Below are 16,010 nucleotides of genomic sequence, written 5' to 3'. Positions count from 1 at the left end.
TCGATGAGGGAGGGATGCGGTGGGGTATTATGACCACGAACTTCTCGGAATCACTCAACGGAGTTTTCAAAGGCATCCGAAGTAGGCCCGTCGCTGGAATTATTGAATACACATTCGAAAAATGCAACGCCTACTTTGTGAACCGATGGGGAAAGGCGCGTGATATGTTAGATCAAGGCTATAGAATTGGGCAAGTTGTAGATAATTATTTATCAGAGGCTGAGCTTAGATCCGTGCACCACTTAGCAGATCCGTACGGGCCAGAAAGGATGGTGTATTCTATAAGAAGTTACGGTTCGACTAACATTGGGGGTGAGAGTCATGGAGGCCGACACTATAGAGTGGATCTGCACGAAGTTTCGTGCACCTGCAATGTTCCTCAATTGTTGCACCTTCCATGTTCACACTTCATTACAGCTTGCAAGGCAAGAGGTCTTAACTTTCAAAGCCCCATGTACTTGTCACCGTTGTACTCTAGGGAGCACACCATCAAAATTTGGGAATCAAGCTTTCAACCTTACCTAGATCCGTCACAATGGCCGGCATATGAAGGGGTAGGGTACGTGCCTAACCCCAATTTAATGAGAAATAAAGTAGGAAGGCGGCAGAAGAAGCGTTTCACAGGCGAGATGGACGTGTCGGAAGGGAGGCTTTCTGCAGATTATGATACTGGTGATTTTGATATTGACAAGTCGGAAAATCGTTGCTCCAAGTGCCACAAGATCATCAGGAATTGCACATGCCGCAGTAGAAAATCAAAAGGCACTAAATCTAGACCGAGCAGTAATAGGTCGGGTAATTCGAACAATTGGGTATGCGCGTTGCCTATCATATTTTCCGTACATTATCATATTTTCCGTACATTATCATATTTTCCGTACTTATCATGTAATGAAGCTTTTTACTAACGATCATTTATGTTGTTTTTTTAGGATGGCGGCCCCGGGGTACCCTCTTCTTGAGGCTGCTTACGACTTGCACCACCGTGCCCACCACCTCGCGGACATGAATGAGGTATTACAATGGTTGCTATTTTTTGCTGATGAATGCATACCTTAGGATGAGAATTGCAAGATTTTCGTATGAAATGTTCTTATAAATTAATTAAGGATGTGCCTTTCGTTACTATTCGCTTGTGTAGAGTGTAAACAATTTCATACTGAAAATGTCATTTGTATCATATTTGTGTTACTTACCACTTTAGAAACCCGTTATTCACAATTGGATTGATTTCTCATACTGAAATGTTCTTATAATATTTTGCAGAATTTGACACCACTGAGGGCTAGGGTGCACTCACCACTTAGGTGGGATGAGCGGTACGCCCAGTACCTGCAGAGAGCAGGTTTCTTGGATATCGCTGTTCAGGTCGTGGGGGGTCTCCCTCCAATGGACGGACCACTGTTGACCGCTATGGTCGACAGGTGGCGTCCGGAGACTCACACGTTCCACATGCCCTTCGGAGAAATGACTATCACAATGCAGGATGCGGCTATGATACTCGGCCTTCCACTGCATGGGCTGCCAGTGACAGGTATTATCCAGAATGAGAATTGGCGTGATATGGTCGAGATGCATATCGGGATTAGGCCGCCAGAGCCAGAGGGCGGAGATAGCTCGAAGAAGACGTCCGGTGTTAGCTCGGCATGGTTGAGGGAGCACTTCGAGGTGTGTCCTCCGGGAGCAGATGACGAGGTCGTGCAGCGCTTTGCTCGAGTGTGGCTATGGCACTTTGTCAGTACATTCCTCCTTCCAGATGCTGCTGGGAACACAGTATCGTGGATGGTTCTTCCCATTCTAGGTCAAGTTTGGGAAAACATAGCCACTTACAGTTGGGGCTCAGCGGCTCTTGCCTGGCTGTACAGACAGTTATGTGAGGCTTGCCGGCGCACAGCGAGAGATTCTAATGTTGGAGGGTGCACTTATATGCTCCAGATATGGATTTGGGAGCGAATGCCCGTGGGTCGACCTTCCCGCCTCCGTGTCGATGTAAGTGACAACGGCTAATTCCTTTTTCTACGTTAATGTTCGAAAAACTATTGTATCATGTGACCAATTGTACTTACTTGCAATTTCAGCCATGGCATCGACACGATTCTCTTCCCACGTTCTATCACGTGTGGAAGCATGTGCGGCCCGTTCGTGGCAATCCGGATAGGCGCTACAGGGCCTACACGAACGAGTTTGATGTTCCCACGCAGTACCAGGTAATTTGGTAACCATAATAGTTTTTTAAGCTAACTTGCATATAATGGTAGATGAAATAAGTATTGCGTGAAAATTTTTGAAGGTGGAATGGAAACCGTATGACCGTCAGCAGCTTAGCGATATCGTCTTTTCACCGACGTGCTACAGAGATAGAGAGTTATGGAGGTGCACAACCCCAATGATACTGTACTTCGTGGTAGAGTTTCATATGCCGCATAGGGTGATGTGGCAGTTTGGGAGGATGCAACCGTGCCCTCCTTTGGAATTATCGACTTCGCAGCAGCTGCACAGGTACGCAGGAATAAATAACTATTGGAGGGTATTCAATTAACGCAATTAACGTGTTATACTAATACTTCACTAATTTCTGATGCAGTATCGACCGCAGAAAGCGGTACAAGGAAAATGATTGGAGGGTGAAGCATGACCGGTACATCCACATGTGGAACAACAAGGAAGGATGCGATCCTGAAGGTGGACCGTACTGGCGACCCAACAATGAGTACATAAGATGGTACTGTACTTCGACGAGAACGAAAGTGAAACCATCTTGGACTAATGTGCCCATTGAGGATGCACCGTCTGAGGATGACGCTGACATAGCTGACGCGTACGACACCGTGACACGCCATGGGACACAGCCTGAGCGTGCACCTCTCCACGACTATATGGTAAGCTTTCGGTTTGTAATTATAGTATCGTCACATTGATCACTTATGGAATGAAAACTACTGCGTGCAGGGACAACAGCTTGCAAGGCTCTCTAACGAGGCGGGCGTGATTATGGAGCACGCTGTTGGGGAAGGTGATAGTCTGCTTCGTGCTTTTGCAGAGGTAGAAGTCCAAACAAATTTTCACTTATACTCGTATTATCTTTGTAACCATCAATAACATAGTCGTGAATATATGGCAGAGGGTTCGTAAAAGTTGCAGGCGAATGGCGCAGAGGATGAACTGCATGACATCCTCAGATGCGCACGACGGGGCCAATGTCCAGGGTACTTCTTCAGGATCACGTCGGACTGCATTGGTGACTACCCCCAGGGCTGCAACACCGTCCACTGCGGCAGGTCCTAGCAGGAGATCGCGAGGTAAGGAACCCGCATCCCCTCAGGAAAGCGAGGACTCGGAAGGTGAGCAGTCTGAGGATGATGACCCTACGTATGGTGAGGAACTCGAGATTTCTCACGATGCTCCACCTGTGACTCAGACGCAGGGAGAGTCCAGCCAGGTATATTCAGAAGTTCCTCCAATTTCAATTCTACATTTTAATGTTCGCTCCCGAAGTGTCATACAAATTTTATGATTTGTGCCCAATTATTCAATAGGAACCTGCAACTCATACCCGGTTGCCACGCCGACGTCGTCGTTCCCGGGACCACACCGACGTTGGCAGCGCCAATGTGCTGCCCACGCATCCAAGGAGGGAGCGTCGCCCAAGAGATCCTTTTAGCCCTCCGGATGAGCGGCGGTCACGCCACTGAACCTATCATGTGCCCAATTATTCCATGTCACGTTTATTCATGTCACTTTTGTAAAAGACTAAGTTGGTAAAAGACTAAGCATGTTAGGTTTATTCATGTCACGTTTGTAAAAGACTAAGTTGCTTGTTACGTTTTTTTATGTCCGTACAATTATATGTTTGCTCCATGATGTTTAGCACAAAAATACGTTTCGGCGAAACCTACTGAAATTGGCTCCGCCGCGCACCCTTGCCGCCACCACCCCCCGGCGAAACCTACTGAAATTGGGTTGTATTTGGCGCGGCAGCGCACCCCTGCCACGCCAGGCGGCCTGGCGCGGCAAGGCCTCCCACCCGGCGCAACCTACTGAAAGTAGGTTGCGCTTGGCGCGGCAGCACAGCCCTGCCGCGCCAAGCCGCCTGGCGCGGCAAGGCTGACCCCGGCGCAACACTCACCTACATTTGACCTGACTTTGATAGTCAAACGATGTAGAGGAACGGGCGTACCTGGAATCACGTTTCCTTGACCTCACTTCGTTTTCTCATCTCATCAACCACTACGATAATCTTAGGATAGAGGGAAGGGGCGAGACCACAAGAAGCCAAAACCACAAGAAGCCAGTCATGTCACGGCAAACTTTGATGCGTCTGAACATAGTTCTCTCGGAAATGAAAATAGTTTTTGACAACTAATTGTAGTTCCTAGAATAAACATAAACATAATGTTCTACATTGTTTTCACAGCTACAGAGAAACATGATCCAGCTACATCAACACGTTCATCTAGTCCGAGTCACCTTCATATAGTAACTCGTCGTCATCATCATCATCATCAACATCTCCGGCAACAACAACTCCCTTGCCTTTCTTATCGATATTAACCTTACCAACAGGTAAATCGGCAACAAGAGCCTTCATCGTCTCCATCTGTGCCTCTTCCGCTTGTTGTTGTAACTCTTCCATTTCAAGCCTTCTTTTTCTTGCCGCTTTTTGTTGCAAATATTGTTCCCATGAACCCTCAGGGTATTTCACATTCGGATCAACCACATAACCTAAGCGATCTCTTTCCTCCATCAACCTTTGTTTCTCCAAGTCCCTCTCCTCCTGCAACTTCCTCCTATTTTCTCTCTTCTCATTTTCAGTTAGAGGTCGTGGATACTTGGATCTATTTTGCCTCCAATACTTAATAATAGTTTCCCTTGCATAAAATCCATTAGGTTTCACTCCAGTCTCATGCACCATATCTTGATATATTTTTCCCCAAAGCAAGTCGTCGTCAGGAATAGGCACATCATACTTTTTCCTAATCTTTTCTTTAATTTCTTGTTCTTTCCTTAACTTCCATGGTTCCGATGTATTTCCCAACTTTAATAACAAATCATATCGACCACAAAAATCTTCCCAATCACATGTCCTTCCCTCCTGCAACAACAATTCATTATTCTTACAAATTTGAACCAAGTTACAACCTTCATAAAACATAAGAGACGAGTATTTACTAACCCAGTAATCGCCATGTGCATTTCCACAGAACGAACCATATCCAAGTTCAGAAGGCACCACACCTTCTGTTGCCAATATACCACACTTGCATCTATCACTAGGAGAGGACACACACGGCCACGGTGCATTTTCACTTTCAAACTCCCGCACTTCCTCCTCTGTTGGCCACATTGCCATTGGGCCGTATATATACTCATTGAAATCACACAACGGCCACCCATCCTGCAAAAAACCCATGACGTGAACTACTCAGATGTAAAGTAACTACAAAACGCTTCTCCAACTACCAACGACATACTAATATTCTCGTAATATACTTACATGAGTCTTTAGGGAGCATCGAAAGAATGGAGTAAACTTAGGTGGATCCCCTAAGTTAGGACGCATAAGCTTAGCAGGAACACCACACTTGCACATGGGAGGATCCCTCACACGCCTACAAGCAGCCTCCTGCTTCTCCTCATCGGTCATCCTAGGTGGGTTTGGTGGAGGAGGAACCCAACGCCTAAACTTATGGTATGGTTTAAGCTCTGTGCTATGATATGGGAATAGGCGGATCCTAGGATCATATTTGTCGGGTCCATCGATCCACTGAAAGAAATCGCAAGGTGCGGCAGGCAATGGATCAAAAATCCATTTGCATACATAGAAGGCTCTTCCGGCTGTCTTTGGATGCCTTGATTGTTTCACCTCTGCTTGCGCGCCACATCTACAAAGTGGTACCGGAAGAGCAGGAGGTACGGGACCAGCAACATTGGACTCGCCCACATAACGCACATACCACCTACGCCGTTTGTATTCAGAACCAAACGACGCCATCTCACCTGTAAATCAAGTGCAACAAATTTAATACACAAATAAACTTTACACACGTAATCCATACTAGCTATATACATCATTTTGATAAAATGTAAACACTCGATCTACAAAATACAAACACTGAAACAAAAATGAGACTAATTAATTGAACATATAAAAAAAATACATGTCATGTAAACCACACAATTGGATGAATATATACCTAAATCGAAGCATTCAACAAGTTCTACACGTCAATATCGCGGGCAGAGACTCAATTGCGTATGAACTACGTATCATCTAACACAAAACATCATTGCATTTCATTGAAATTTCAAATCACTAACCTAACCCTAAGTCACCTAAACATCCTCCGATCTACCAAATGCAACGGTAAAACACGAGAATAAGTAGGGGAATACCTTCCACACGAAGCAGGGATCGATTCCCACTACTTTCCCCCACCAAAATCGCCGGATTTTTGGTGGATTTGGGGGTGGGGTGGCGGGGGCCGGCGCTGCAACGTGCTGCTGTGTGGTGTTTCTGGAGGAGGAAGAAAGGAGGGAGGGAGGAGGAAGGGAGCCGGCGCGCGGGCCTAAGTGTTGGCCCTGCCGCGCCAGGCGGGCCGGCGCGGCGAAAGCGCGGCCCACGTCAGCGCCCGCCTGGCGCCGCGGGTCGCCGCGCCAGCGTGGCAGGGGGCTGCCGCGCCAGTGCATGTGGCGCGGCAGCATGTTCCTGCCGCGCCAGGCGGTCTGGCGCGGCCAAAAGGGTTAGGCCGCGCAAATAAACCCCCGCTGAGGTTATTTTTAAAAATAAAGAAAAAAAAGGGTTAAAAATAAAAAAAATTCGCTAACCAATTACCAAATAAGTTTCTAGACTCCAGCAAGTCACTAGTTTCTTGCGGTAGGAGGCATTAACTTTATTTGCTTCGCCTTCTTACCATTCTAAACTCCTAACTGCAAAGAGAAAATTCTTTTATCTAACAGATTGCTAAATAATTCTAGGAAAGCGGTTCCTAGCTGCATTATTCAGTACTGGTACAGATTACAGAGAGGGAGGGAGGGAGGGAGATGAAACCTCACCTTTGCAGAATTCACGGTGGTGGCGCTGGGAACGTGTCACGTCGCCGACCTTCGCGGGTCAACTCGCCGGCCTGTACCCGCCTCCTCGCTGGCCTGCCGAGCTGTCGCCGAAAGCCCCCTTGTCCTAGCACGCTGCGAGCTTACGAGCTCTCACTGCCCAAAGCCTCCTCGGTGGTAAGACTGAAACACAGCAGAGACATCAGGGGAGGGGAGGGGAGGGGAGGGGTGAAATGGCGGTGGTGGAATCATGCCGCCGGCGCGTCGATGGAGGAGCGGAGCTGCCGGAATCGCAGCTTCAGCGTCGGAGATGCTGCTCTCGAAGCTCATCGGACGACCCAGAAGACGTAGTTCTACTTCCATCTACACCAACCGGCCCATCTGAGAGCTCCACCAAGCTCCAGCCCAGCCCACAAAGCCCAACAACCTCTCCAGCCCAACACGAGACGAAAACCGTCTCGGCCCCTCACGCCGCGCAAGCCCAAAACCTAAGCACGCCAAAAGCCAACGCCCACAGCGCAAAACCCCCAACCCCACCTCGCATCCTGCCCGTCGCCGTCGCAATCCCCGCCGGCGCTACCTAGGTCACGCCTCCCTCCTCTCCCTCCCCCGGCTCCGACGATGTCGGCGCCCTCCGACCCCGCCACGGCCGCTGGCCAAGCGCCCGCCCCTGCGGCTGCGTCCGCCGCCTCCAGCAGCGGCCTCACCTTCAAGCTCCACCCCCTCGTCATTGTGAACGTCTCGGACCACCACACCCGCGTCAAGGCCCAGGCCGCCTGCTCCGGGGACAGCTCCTCCTCGTCCGGGGCGGCGGCGGGGCAGCCGCCGAGGGTGTTCGGGTGCGTGATCGGGGTGCAGCGCGGGCGGACGGTGGAGATCTTCAACAGCTTCGAGCTCGTGCTCGACCCCGTCTCCGGCACCCTCGACCGCACCTTCCTCGAGAAGAAGCAGGAGCTCTGTAAGCTCGTACTCAAATCTAGGGAATTTTTAGGGTTTGATGACGCTTGGAATTCTAGGGAATGCTAGGGTTTGTTGGATCGTTTGATGAGTGCTTGTTACGATTGTGGCTGTGCAGATAAGAAGGTGTTCCCCGACTTCTACGTGCTGGGATGGTACTCCACTGGAAGTGATGTGCAGGACACGGACATGCAAATCCACAAAGCCGTGAGTTCTTAGAACCTTCTCTTCAAGTGCTTAATCTGACTATCTGAGAGGCTGCGACATTGTGCTTGGGCATTAGTGTTTGCTCGTGTTATGAAGAAAGTGTGGGTTTCGGATCTAATTTACAGTTAGTATACTTGTTGCTGCAAAGGGCTGGTAGCACCTAGGGATTTTTATTGTTATGCGGTAGGCCTATTTTCATGTTCCTGCTAGTAAAACAAGGGAAGAAACTGACTAACTTGTGGAATGTGGGAATTCTCTCACTGCAGTATTAATTGGTTATGAAGCAGATGGTTAGTAACTATTACTGCTGAGAACCTAATAATGTAACCCATTTATGCTTCTAATAAGGCGCTCTTAAAGTTTCACATTTAAAATAAAAAATATACTGCTGCAAGATTAACAACTGAAAATGTCACATTACTTACATTTTTCAAAGCCTAACTACAAGGTAGGATTATCTAAGTAGAAATCAGAGAATTGTTCTATCAGTAGCTATGATATTTGAGAATTTCCTTAATCCTAAGTTTCCCACTTATGCAAAAAATATGTATTGCTTATCTCGTGCCAGCAAATATATATATTACTTACCGCTATAGAACATTACCTGAGTTTGTATGGCTGAATGAATGGTGGATCTTTGATTTTGACTTGATTGTAGTGGACGAATTGCTTGTCAGCAATATATTTGTTTGATCTGTGATGGATATATTCAGTTGCCTCTGTATAACCTTCTTTAACATGTGTTATCCAGTTGATGGACATTAACGAAAGCCCTGTTTATCTTCTATTAAATCCTGCAATCAACCTCTCCCAGAAGGACCTCCCCGTGACTATCTATGAGAGTGGTAAGCTAATGTAATCTTAAGTTTGGGACCATTGAATGTATTGCAACTTGCTTCTCCTGACCCTAAATCCGTTACTATTGGCGCTTGATTTTCGGTTCACATCAGTTACCTAACTCCAAATCTGAGCATTTTAGATCGCCAAGTCACCCTGACATCGTAGTTACTATATTGCTCTTTAACTTCATAGTTTAGAGCAACAAAGGATATTTATGAAGTGAGATGATGATGTAAACATAAATTAAATCTTCTTTCTGCCTTGTGATTATGGCACATTGCTTTTTCCTTTTTTGTAAATGTTCATTTATTTATTTGATATCCAGTGATCCTAAAATTCCTTCCCCAGGTGCCAATGTTTAGCTACATTAGTCATTAAGTACTACCGTATTAGTATAACATGGATAGCCCTTGAATTCTTCTCATACTTAAATCACTTAAGTTTTTTAAATGTACAAAGTTCTTGTCTCGCTCCTTTTTTTTTTACCTATTTGGATGCTAATTCCTTTTTTATTTTCTGTAATTTTAAGAGTTGCATGTCATCGATGGAAGTCCTCAGCTCATCTTTGTCAGATCAAATTATACAATTGAGGTGCGTGTTCACCCCTTGTGTTTGTTTATCTATAAATGTTCTGTTTTTTTAACACTATTAGTTTGCTTGATCAAAGACTGTGGAAGCTGAGAGGATATCTGTAGACCATGTTGCCCATCTCAAACCATCTGATGGCGGCTCAGCAGCAACTCAGTGTAAGGATTCTTCTTTTAAGCCCATGTCTTAAGACAACCAGGGGGGTGCCCTCCCTCACCTTGGTTGAGTGTCTTTTAACCTTTTGAGTCATAGTACCCAAGGTATATGTTTCTGGACAGAATTATACTGATTGATGCTTTATGCAGTGGCTGCTCATCTTACAGGAATACACAGTGCCATCAAGATGCTCAATAGCAGGGTCCGTGTTATCCATCAGTATCTTGTTGCCATGCAAAAAGGTCTGTACGTGTATGAAGTGCTATGGTTATTTATCTTTCACCACTGAAACAATGTTTTAATCTTTCTCATGTTTCCTTCTGTCTTTCAACCTAATCCTTTAGAACTTTAATTACCCAAATTTATTAATGGCCCACTTTGGCATCAGTAATTCAACTGAAATTCTTTTCTTTGGCTGCAGGTGAGATTCCAGTGGATAATTCGCTGCTTAGACAAGTCTCAAGCCTCGTAAGAAGGCTACCGGCTATGGAGTCACAGAAATTCCAAGATGACTTCTTAATGGTATGCTAAGTTTAGTGGTACTCACCTTACATAGAAGTCCTTTCTCTTTCTATATGGAGAGACACATTTCCTCATGAATACCATTATTTAAAATAGCGAATCCAGCTATCCTTGCCTGAAAAATCAATTATCTTTAATTTTCTGTCATATTTAACACTGTATGTTTAATTATGCTGATATAATTCATTCTTTCCAGGAATACAACGACACTCTCCTCATGACTTACCTTGCTATGTTCACTAACTGTTCAAGGTATGCAGTCACTTCTTTACCAGATGAAGTTCCTTTGTTAATACCTTAATTCTTCTATACCCTAGATCATTCTTTGCTTGAAATTTCACCTATGCTGATTTCATCTTTTTTTTACTTGCAGCACAATGAACGAGTTGGTTGAGAAGATCAACACAAGCTATGAGAGACCCGCAACCAGGAGAGGAGGGCGAGGTGCTTTCATGTAGTTCACCTGCCATGATCCTGCTGCTGCTCTCATCTGTGGAGATTTTTGGAAATAGCTTCTTGTATCCCGAGGCAATTTTTTTGCATGCAATCTATTATGTGCTATCGGCTATATACGGCTGCTCTTGAGTTACTTCAAACTATCTAGGCAAAAATGATGATTTGCTCGATTCCGTGCCAAATCCCACTTGTGCTGAAGTTGGTCTGTAAAGTTCGTCCTCCCCCTAGTTATTCTATTTGTCTCGCAAATGGATATTGATGGTGGTTTGCGATTTTACTATGCTTAGCAAAACTTGAAACCATTTCTCGCCGTGCTGTTAGCCTGCTGCTTTGTCAAAGCAGTTCGGTGTTTTCCCATGATTGATGAGCATGGGCACATGGCAGCACAAAGCTTGACGTGATCCCTTGAACTTATCCGTTATCCATAGGATCACAGTGATCTTGTGACGTTTTGAAGACAAGAGGTTACATCTGAATGTCAAGTCTTCAAGACAAGGAGGAGGTTTTGTTGAAGAGGAGGTCTTCAAGACAAGACAACGAATGGTTCTTCATTGCAAACAATCACACAAACGAAACTTAGAAAGTACACATGAATGGTTCTTCATTGCAAGCAATAACACACCACATACTAGTTTAGTTCTGTTCAAACATTGAAACATCATCTCGAGCGACTAACACCACATCTACTGAAGAAAATGAATATCAGGATGACGCTTGTTCCTGCAGCCCATGTCACAAGCGTTGCCACAGGTTAATCCTAGATTAGTTTTGTTAAAGAATGAACAGAACATTACAACAGCAACTCGAATGGCAATAACAACACATCTACTGAATAAAACGAATATCAGGATGGCACTTGTTCCTGCAGCCCATGTCGCACGCATTGCCACATATAGTCAATCCTGGCTTCTGCTCCAGAAGCTCTGCAACCGTTGGACTGCAGCCACGACGTTGAACCACATTCTTCCCAACGCCAAGCCACCGCAGGCCTCGAAACAATGGTGGCTCAAAGAGTCTCAGGAAGTTACGAGACAACTTACTGCAGTAGGCGAGATCAAGCATTCTCAGGGAACATTTGGAGTCACGGCCCATCGAACCTAGCACCTCAAGAGATGAATCGGTTATGAGGAGGCAGTTCCGCAGACACAGGCTGCTTAGCTGCTCACAGTTCTTGACGATCACTGTCACAGCTCGACATGATATCCTCGGCACATTCCCAATGTCAAGTGACACTAAAGTTTTGTTGATGGTACCAGTCCCGCACAACAGTGAAGCTATTCCATTACTGCCAATCCTTCTGCACCCTCTCAAGCACAAAGAAGATATCAGGCACCTCCCATTCCCAAGTGCTGATAAACCAGCATCAGTGATGTCAGCTCCAGCAAGGTCCAGTAGAGTTAGCCTGGAAAGCTGTGAGATGGAAACCAAGCCAGAGTCTGCAATGCTCTTGCAACCAGATAGATCAAGAACCTTTAAGTTAGTGCAGGGTGCGAGAGATATGGCTGTATCACTAGTTAGGAGAGCACAATTAAGCAATCTCACTTCTGTAATATTCGGAGCTGCCTTATCAAGATCAAGGCATGCCAAGTCTGACAAGCAGGAGCCATTACTGACCTCAAATTTCTTCAGGTCCTTGCCAGAATGGAGAAGGGCTGCATACCCTGCATCGCTTACTTTAGAAAAGCCACCAAATCTAATGGTTCTGAGTTGCTTGCATCCATCAGCAAGCATCAGTATCCCAAAGTCATTTACACGTCTGAAATCACAGTAACGACGTGTCAGCGATAAATGTCTCAAGTTGTGGCACAAGCCAAGAGCTTGAAGGCCGATATTGGTCAAATCTTCAGGCAAATTTGGTTGGGTAACAGGTCCATCTTCCAGGCAGAGCTCAACTAAGTTACGGACATTACTGGTGATCAAGATAACAAGCTCATCCGTTATTGTGTCAAGAACTAAAGAGAGTGATCCCAAACTGTCAGTGATGTGTTTTTTCAGAGATGTGGTTTTAGTGAAGACCGTCTTTGCCCGCAAATGAGACACAGGTTGCAGCAACAGTTCCTTGACGGTACTAGGAATAAAATGCATCCCATTCTCATAATCAGCAGTGCACGGATCTAGCAGAGGGAACTTCACCCAAAGAGTCTGGATCAAAAGATTGAAAATTAAGATATCTTAGACCCAGCGACCAAATTAAACAAACATCTTTAGATAGCTCCATATCATTATTGCAAGACTACGGTTAATATTATGCAATCTACTCTACGCTTTGCCACTGAAACATACTGAAGCTGAACAATTTTTCAGATATGTGATATCGCCACAAATGGCTATGTTTTTAAGTGAGAAAGGGTATCATAAGCAAGGACAAATATCTCTCACCTCCAAGCAACCACATCCCGCGTAGATACGTGCTAGGCAAGTACCAAATCCAGAGTAACGAGGATACAAAACTTCTGGGGCAACTGCCATCTCCAGCTTTAATGATCTGAATTTAATAGTTTAAAGCATACTCAGATTTCGCTCTGACTTGAAAAAATGGCTCGAAACTCCAATCATAACTTCTAGTTTTCCATAATTTCGTTTCGGTGCAACAAACACCGAGAATAAACTGGAATGTGCATAGTTCCTGGTGCAAACTTTTGAAGAAATGCATTCGCGTGCATGTAGATATAGTAATAAGGCATAAACAAGTTGAAGAATGCATTCGCATGCATATAGTAATTCAGGCATAAACAAGCCAGTGCTGAAAACCATACCTTAAATTGCCGCATCTCTCACCAATAGCCATAAAGAAGCTCATCGTGAACGAGCACTTCAGAAGCGAGAGCTCGCGGAGGCTACCCTTCGCGATGACAGAGGCCGCGGAGTCGTCGAGGAGGCTGCAATTGACGGTGAGGCTGCGGACCGCGCCGTTCCCCGCGAGAATCCTGCTCAGGATCGCGTTCGACGGAGCAAACGCCTGCGATAGCGAGCGAGCAAACCCCAGCGTTTAGGGGAAACCGTTCGGGACGGTACGGCGGAGCGGAGGGCGGGGCACGGAAGGGGAGTCTCACAGAGAGATCGATGGTTGTGATGGCGGAGATGGCGGCGGAAGCGGCGCCGCGGAGCGCCCGGCAGGACGCAGCGGCGGAGCAGGCGTCGTCCACCTCGAGCCGGCCGAGCACCTCCACCAGGAGCGCCTCGGGGAGCCTTTCGACCAGACCTCCACCTTCAGAGCTTCCGGAGGCCTCGCCGCGGCTGCCGCCTCCGTCGTCGCCGCCGCCGGCGGCGGCTCGAGGTTTTTTCTCCATGGCGTGCTCCTCCCCGTTTTGCTTTCGGGCCTGGAGTGTGGACTCTGGATTGGAGAATTGAGGATTTGTGGAGAGAATATTCCCAGGATGTGCCACCGACACCTGGAGCCCACAAAGACATTGGCTTCTGACATGTGGGCCATATTTGTTCGGGATTCGGGAGAGGGAATGGTGGGTGGCGAGTGGGAAACCGGGAATCATGCGACGGGTAATTTCATTCCGAGATTCAGCAAGAATGGCCAGCTTGGGAATATAACTAGAACCGGCCAATGTGCTAATTTGGGGTTACCCAAGTCAATCATTATAAACTTTGTTTGCACATATTTTTTTTTGGTTGAGCTTGGATATTTGAAAATGATATGCGTAGATTTATATAAAAAATTAATTTCATAAGAGTATACCTTTATGTTTCATAAACATTTTCATAAGAAATGAGTATTAGTTGAAGTTGTCTTTTAAAGATTGTCCAAAGCATCAATTATTTATGACAAGTGAGTATATATAAGGTGTGTTTCTCCGTTGATAGTATTTGCATGTGTGAATGTGAGCATGCTGGTGTAAGCGGATGCCATCTTTGTAAAAAAGGAGAAAAAAAGATTGATTACATGCAATAATACAAAACTGCACTGGAATGAAGAATGCATCTGTTATCAAAACGTTTCTTGGTACTGTATTATTACTGCATTTTACTTTTCATATGATATATAGCAAATGATAAAAATGCCAATGTGATCAAGCATACAAGAGGAAATGGCCACAGATCAATAGAAAACTGATAATGCAATTTTATTTCACAACACACGCAAACAAGAAAGCCTAGGGAGTGATACTGGAAATTTACAGGTCCAGCGAGATGATATACAACTACAGTCTCAGAGCTTAGCAGTAAACGGTGATACACTACTGACACACTACCAGAGCTAGCAGTATACGGCTATGCTACAAGGTTGTTGCATACAGAAATCTACAGCAGGTGCTTGCTTTGCCATGATCAATCCATTCCATAGGCTTAGGCGTTCTTTCCTTCAAGGCTTCCATACAACATAATTACAGGAATAGATGAGGTTTTCCGAATGTCTGCCTGCAGAAAAGAGGGAAGGATAACTCAACCTACGAGAGCAAAGATGTTACACTGCAAATTGCAAATTGATATGTGCTATTATACTTTAATGGGCAGTTGAAGATCAATTGCCAATGAAGAGTAAGAAGGATGAAACCAGCTCTCTCTTTTTCTGTAAAGAAGTGTGCTTCAGTGAACTAAGAAATTCTCATGCAGAATGGCTATGTTGAAAATAAAGATATAGAGAATATCACGCAGAGGACACTAGAGCATCATTGGCATTTCACTGCCTGCATATAGTTGAGTAATTGCTGACCAGTGAACGTAAATAACTAATTATGACGTGTGTTGTGGTATCCAGTTGAGTTGTGTATCACAAGTCAACTAAATTGCTAATAACCACCTTTTTCCTACCTCAGGACATCCAGTCATTCTGAATTCTGATGTCGATGCTGCTTGAACTTATACAATTCCATCCCACAATTTCCACTGTCATATGCTTTGAGTCAAGCATGTCAAAGACTGTCAGCTGACTGCAAGCTGCAAAGAAAGAAGAACCCACAGTAGTACTGCTCTAGTATCAATTGGCATCGAACTGAAAGGGTCTTAAAAAGTGCATATTCAGCTTGTTATAATGGAATTTCTAGGATCCATGTATCTGATAGTTTGTTTCAAGAAGCGTGGGATTTTAAGACAAGCACTACTGTAATCTTTTAAGTTTATCTCAAGTTTTTTTACTTTCAGTTATTCACTGGTATTTCACATTTCAGCAGAATGCAGGATTCTATCCTGAGAGCCTGAGATGACTCATGAGATACCTTCTAAAAACAATCTAGTAATGTAGCAGATAGTAAATCTTAAAGCTACATGGCTAGGGGGTAAAA

At 45.4% G+C, this 16,010-nt stretch overlaps 2 protein-coding genes across 2 annotated transcripts; one reads left to right on the top strand and one right to left on the bottom strand.

Annotated features, from left to right (window-relative positions):
- The first annotated feature begins 7,561 nt into the window (after positions 1 to 7,561).
- Positions 7,562 to 11,075, top strand: LOC101757351 (COP9 signalosome complex subunit 6a). Its single transcript, XM_004973760.3, has 9 exons — positions 7,562 to 8,008; positions 8,126 to 8,214; positions 8,966 to 9,059; positions 9,584 to 9,645; positions 9,722 to 9,800; positions 9,948 to 10,040; positions 10,220 to 10,320; positions 10,517 to 10,572; positions 10,694 to 11,075. The coding sequence occupies exons 1-9, from the start codon at positions 7,672 to 7,674 to the stop codon at positions 10,776 to 10,778; spliced, it is 996 nt and encodes a 331-aa protein (XP_004973817.1). The 5' UTR covers positions 7,562 to 7,671; the 3' UTR covers positions 10,779 to 11,075.
- A 284-nt stretch (positions 11,076 to 11,359) lies between these two features.
- Positions 11,360 to 14,111, bottom strand: LOC101756953 (F-box protein At-B). The gene is made up of 4 exons (XM_004973759.3): positions 13,830 to 14,111; positions 13,533 to 13,735; positions 13,156 to 13,261; positions 11,360 to 12,918 (listed from the first exon to the last, which is right to left on the bottom strand). Exons 1-4 carry the CDS (start codon positions 14,064 to 14,066, stop codon positions 11,602 to 11,604), a joined length of 1,863 nt encoding a protein of 620 aa, XP_004973816.1. The 5' UTR covers positions 14,067 to 14,111; the 3' UTR covers positions 11,360 to 11,601.
- Positions 14,112 to 16,010: the final 1,899 nt, after the last annotated feature.

The sequence above is a fragment of the Setaria italica genome, chromosome VI, assembly GCF_000263155.2.
Source record: "Setaria italica strain Yugu1 chromosome VI, Setaria_italica_v2.0, whole genome shotgun sequence".
NCBI classification, from domain to species: Eukaryota; Viridiplantae; Streptophyta; class Magnoliopsida; order Poales; family Poaceae; genus Setaria; species Setaria italica.
The sequence above is the reverse complement of the archived record's forward strand: the minus strand, read 5'-3'. Positions and strand labels throughout refer to the sequence as shown.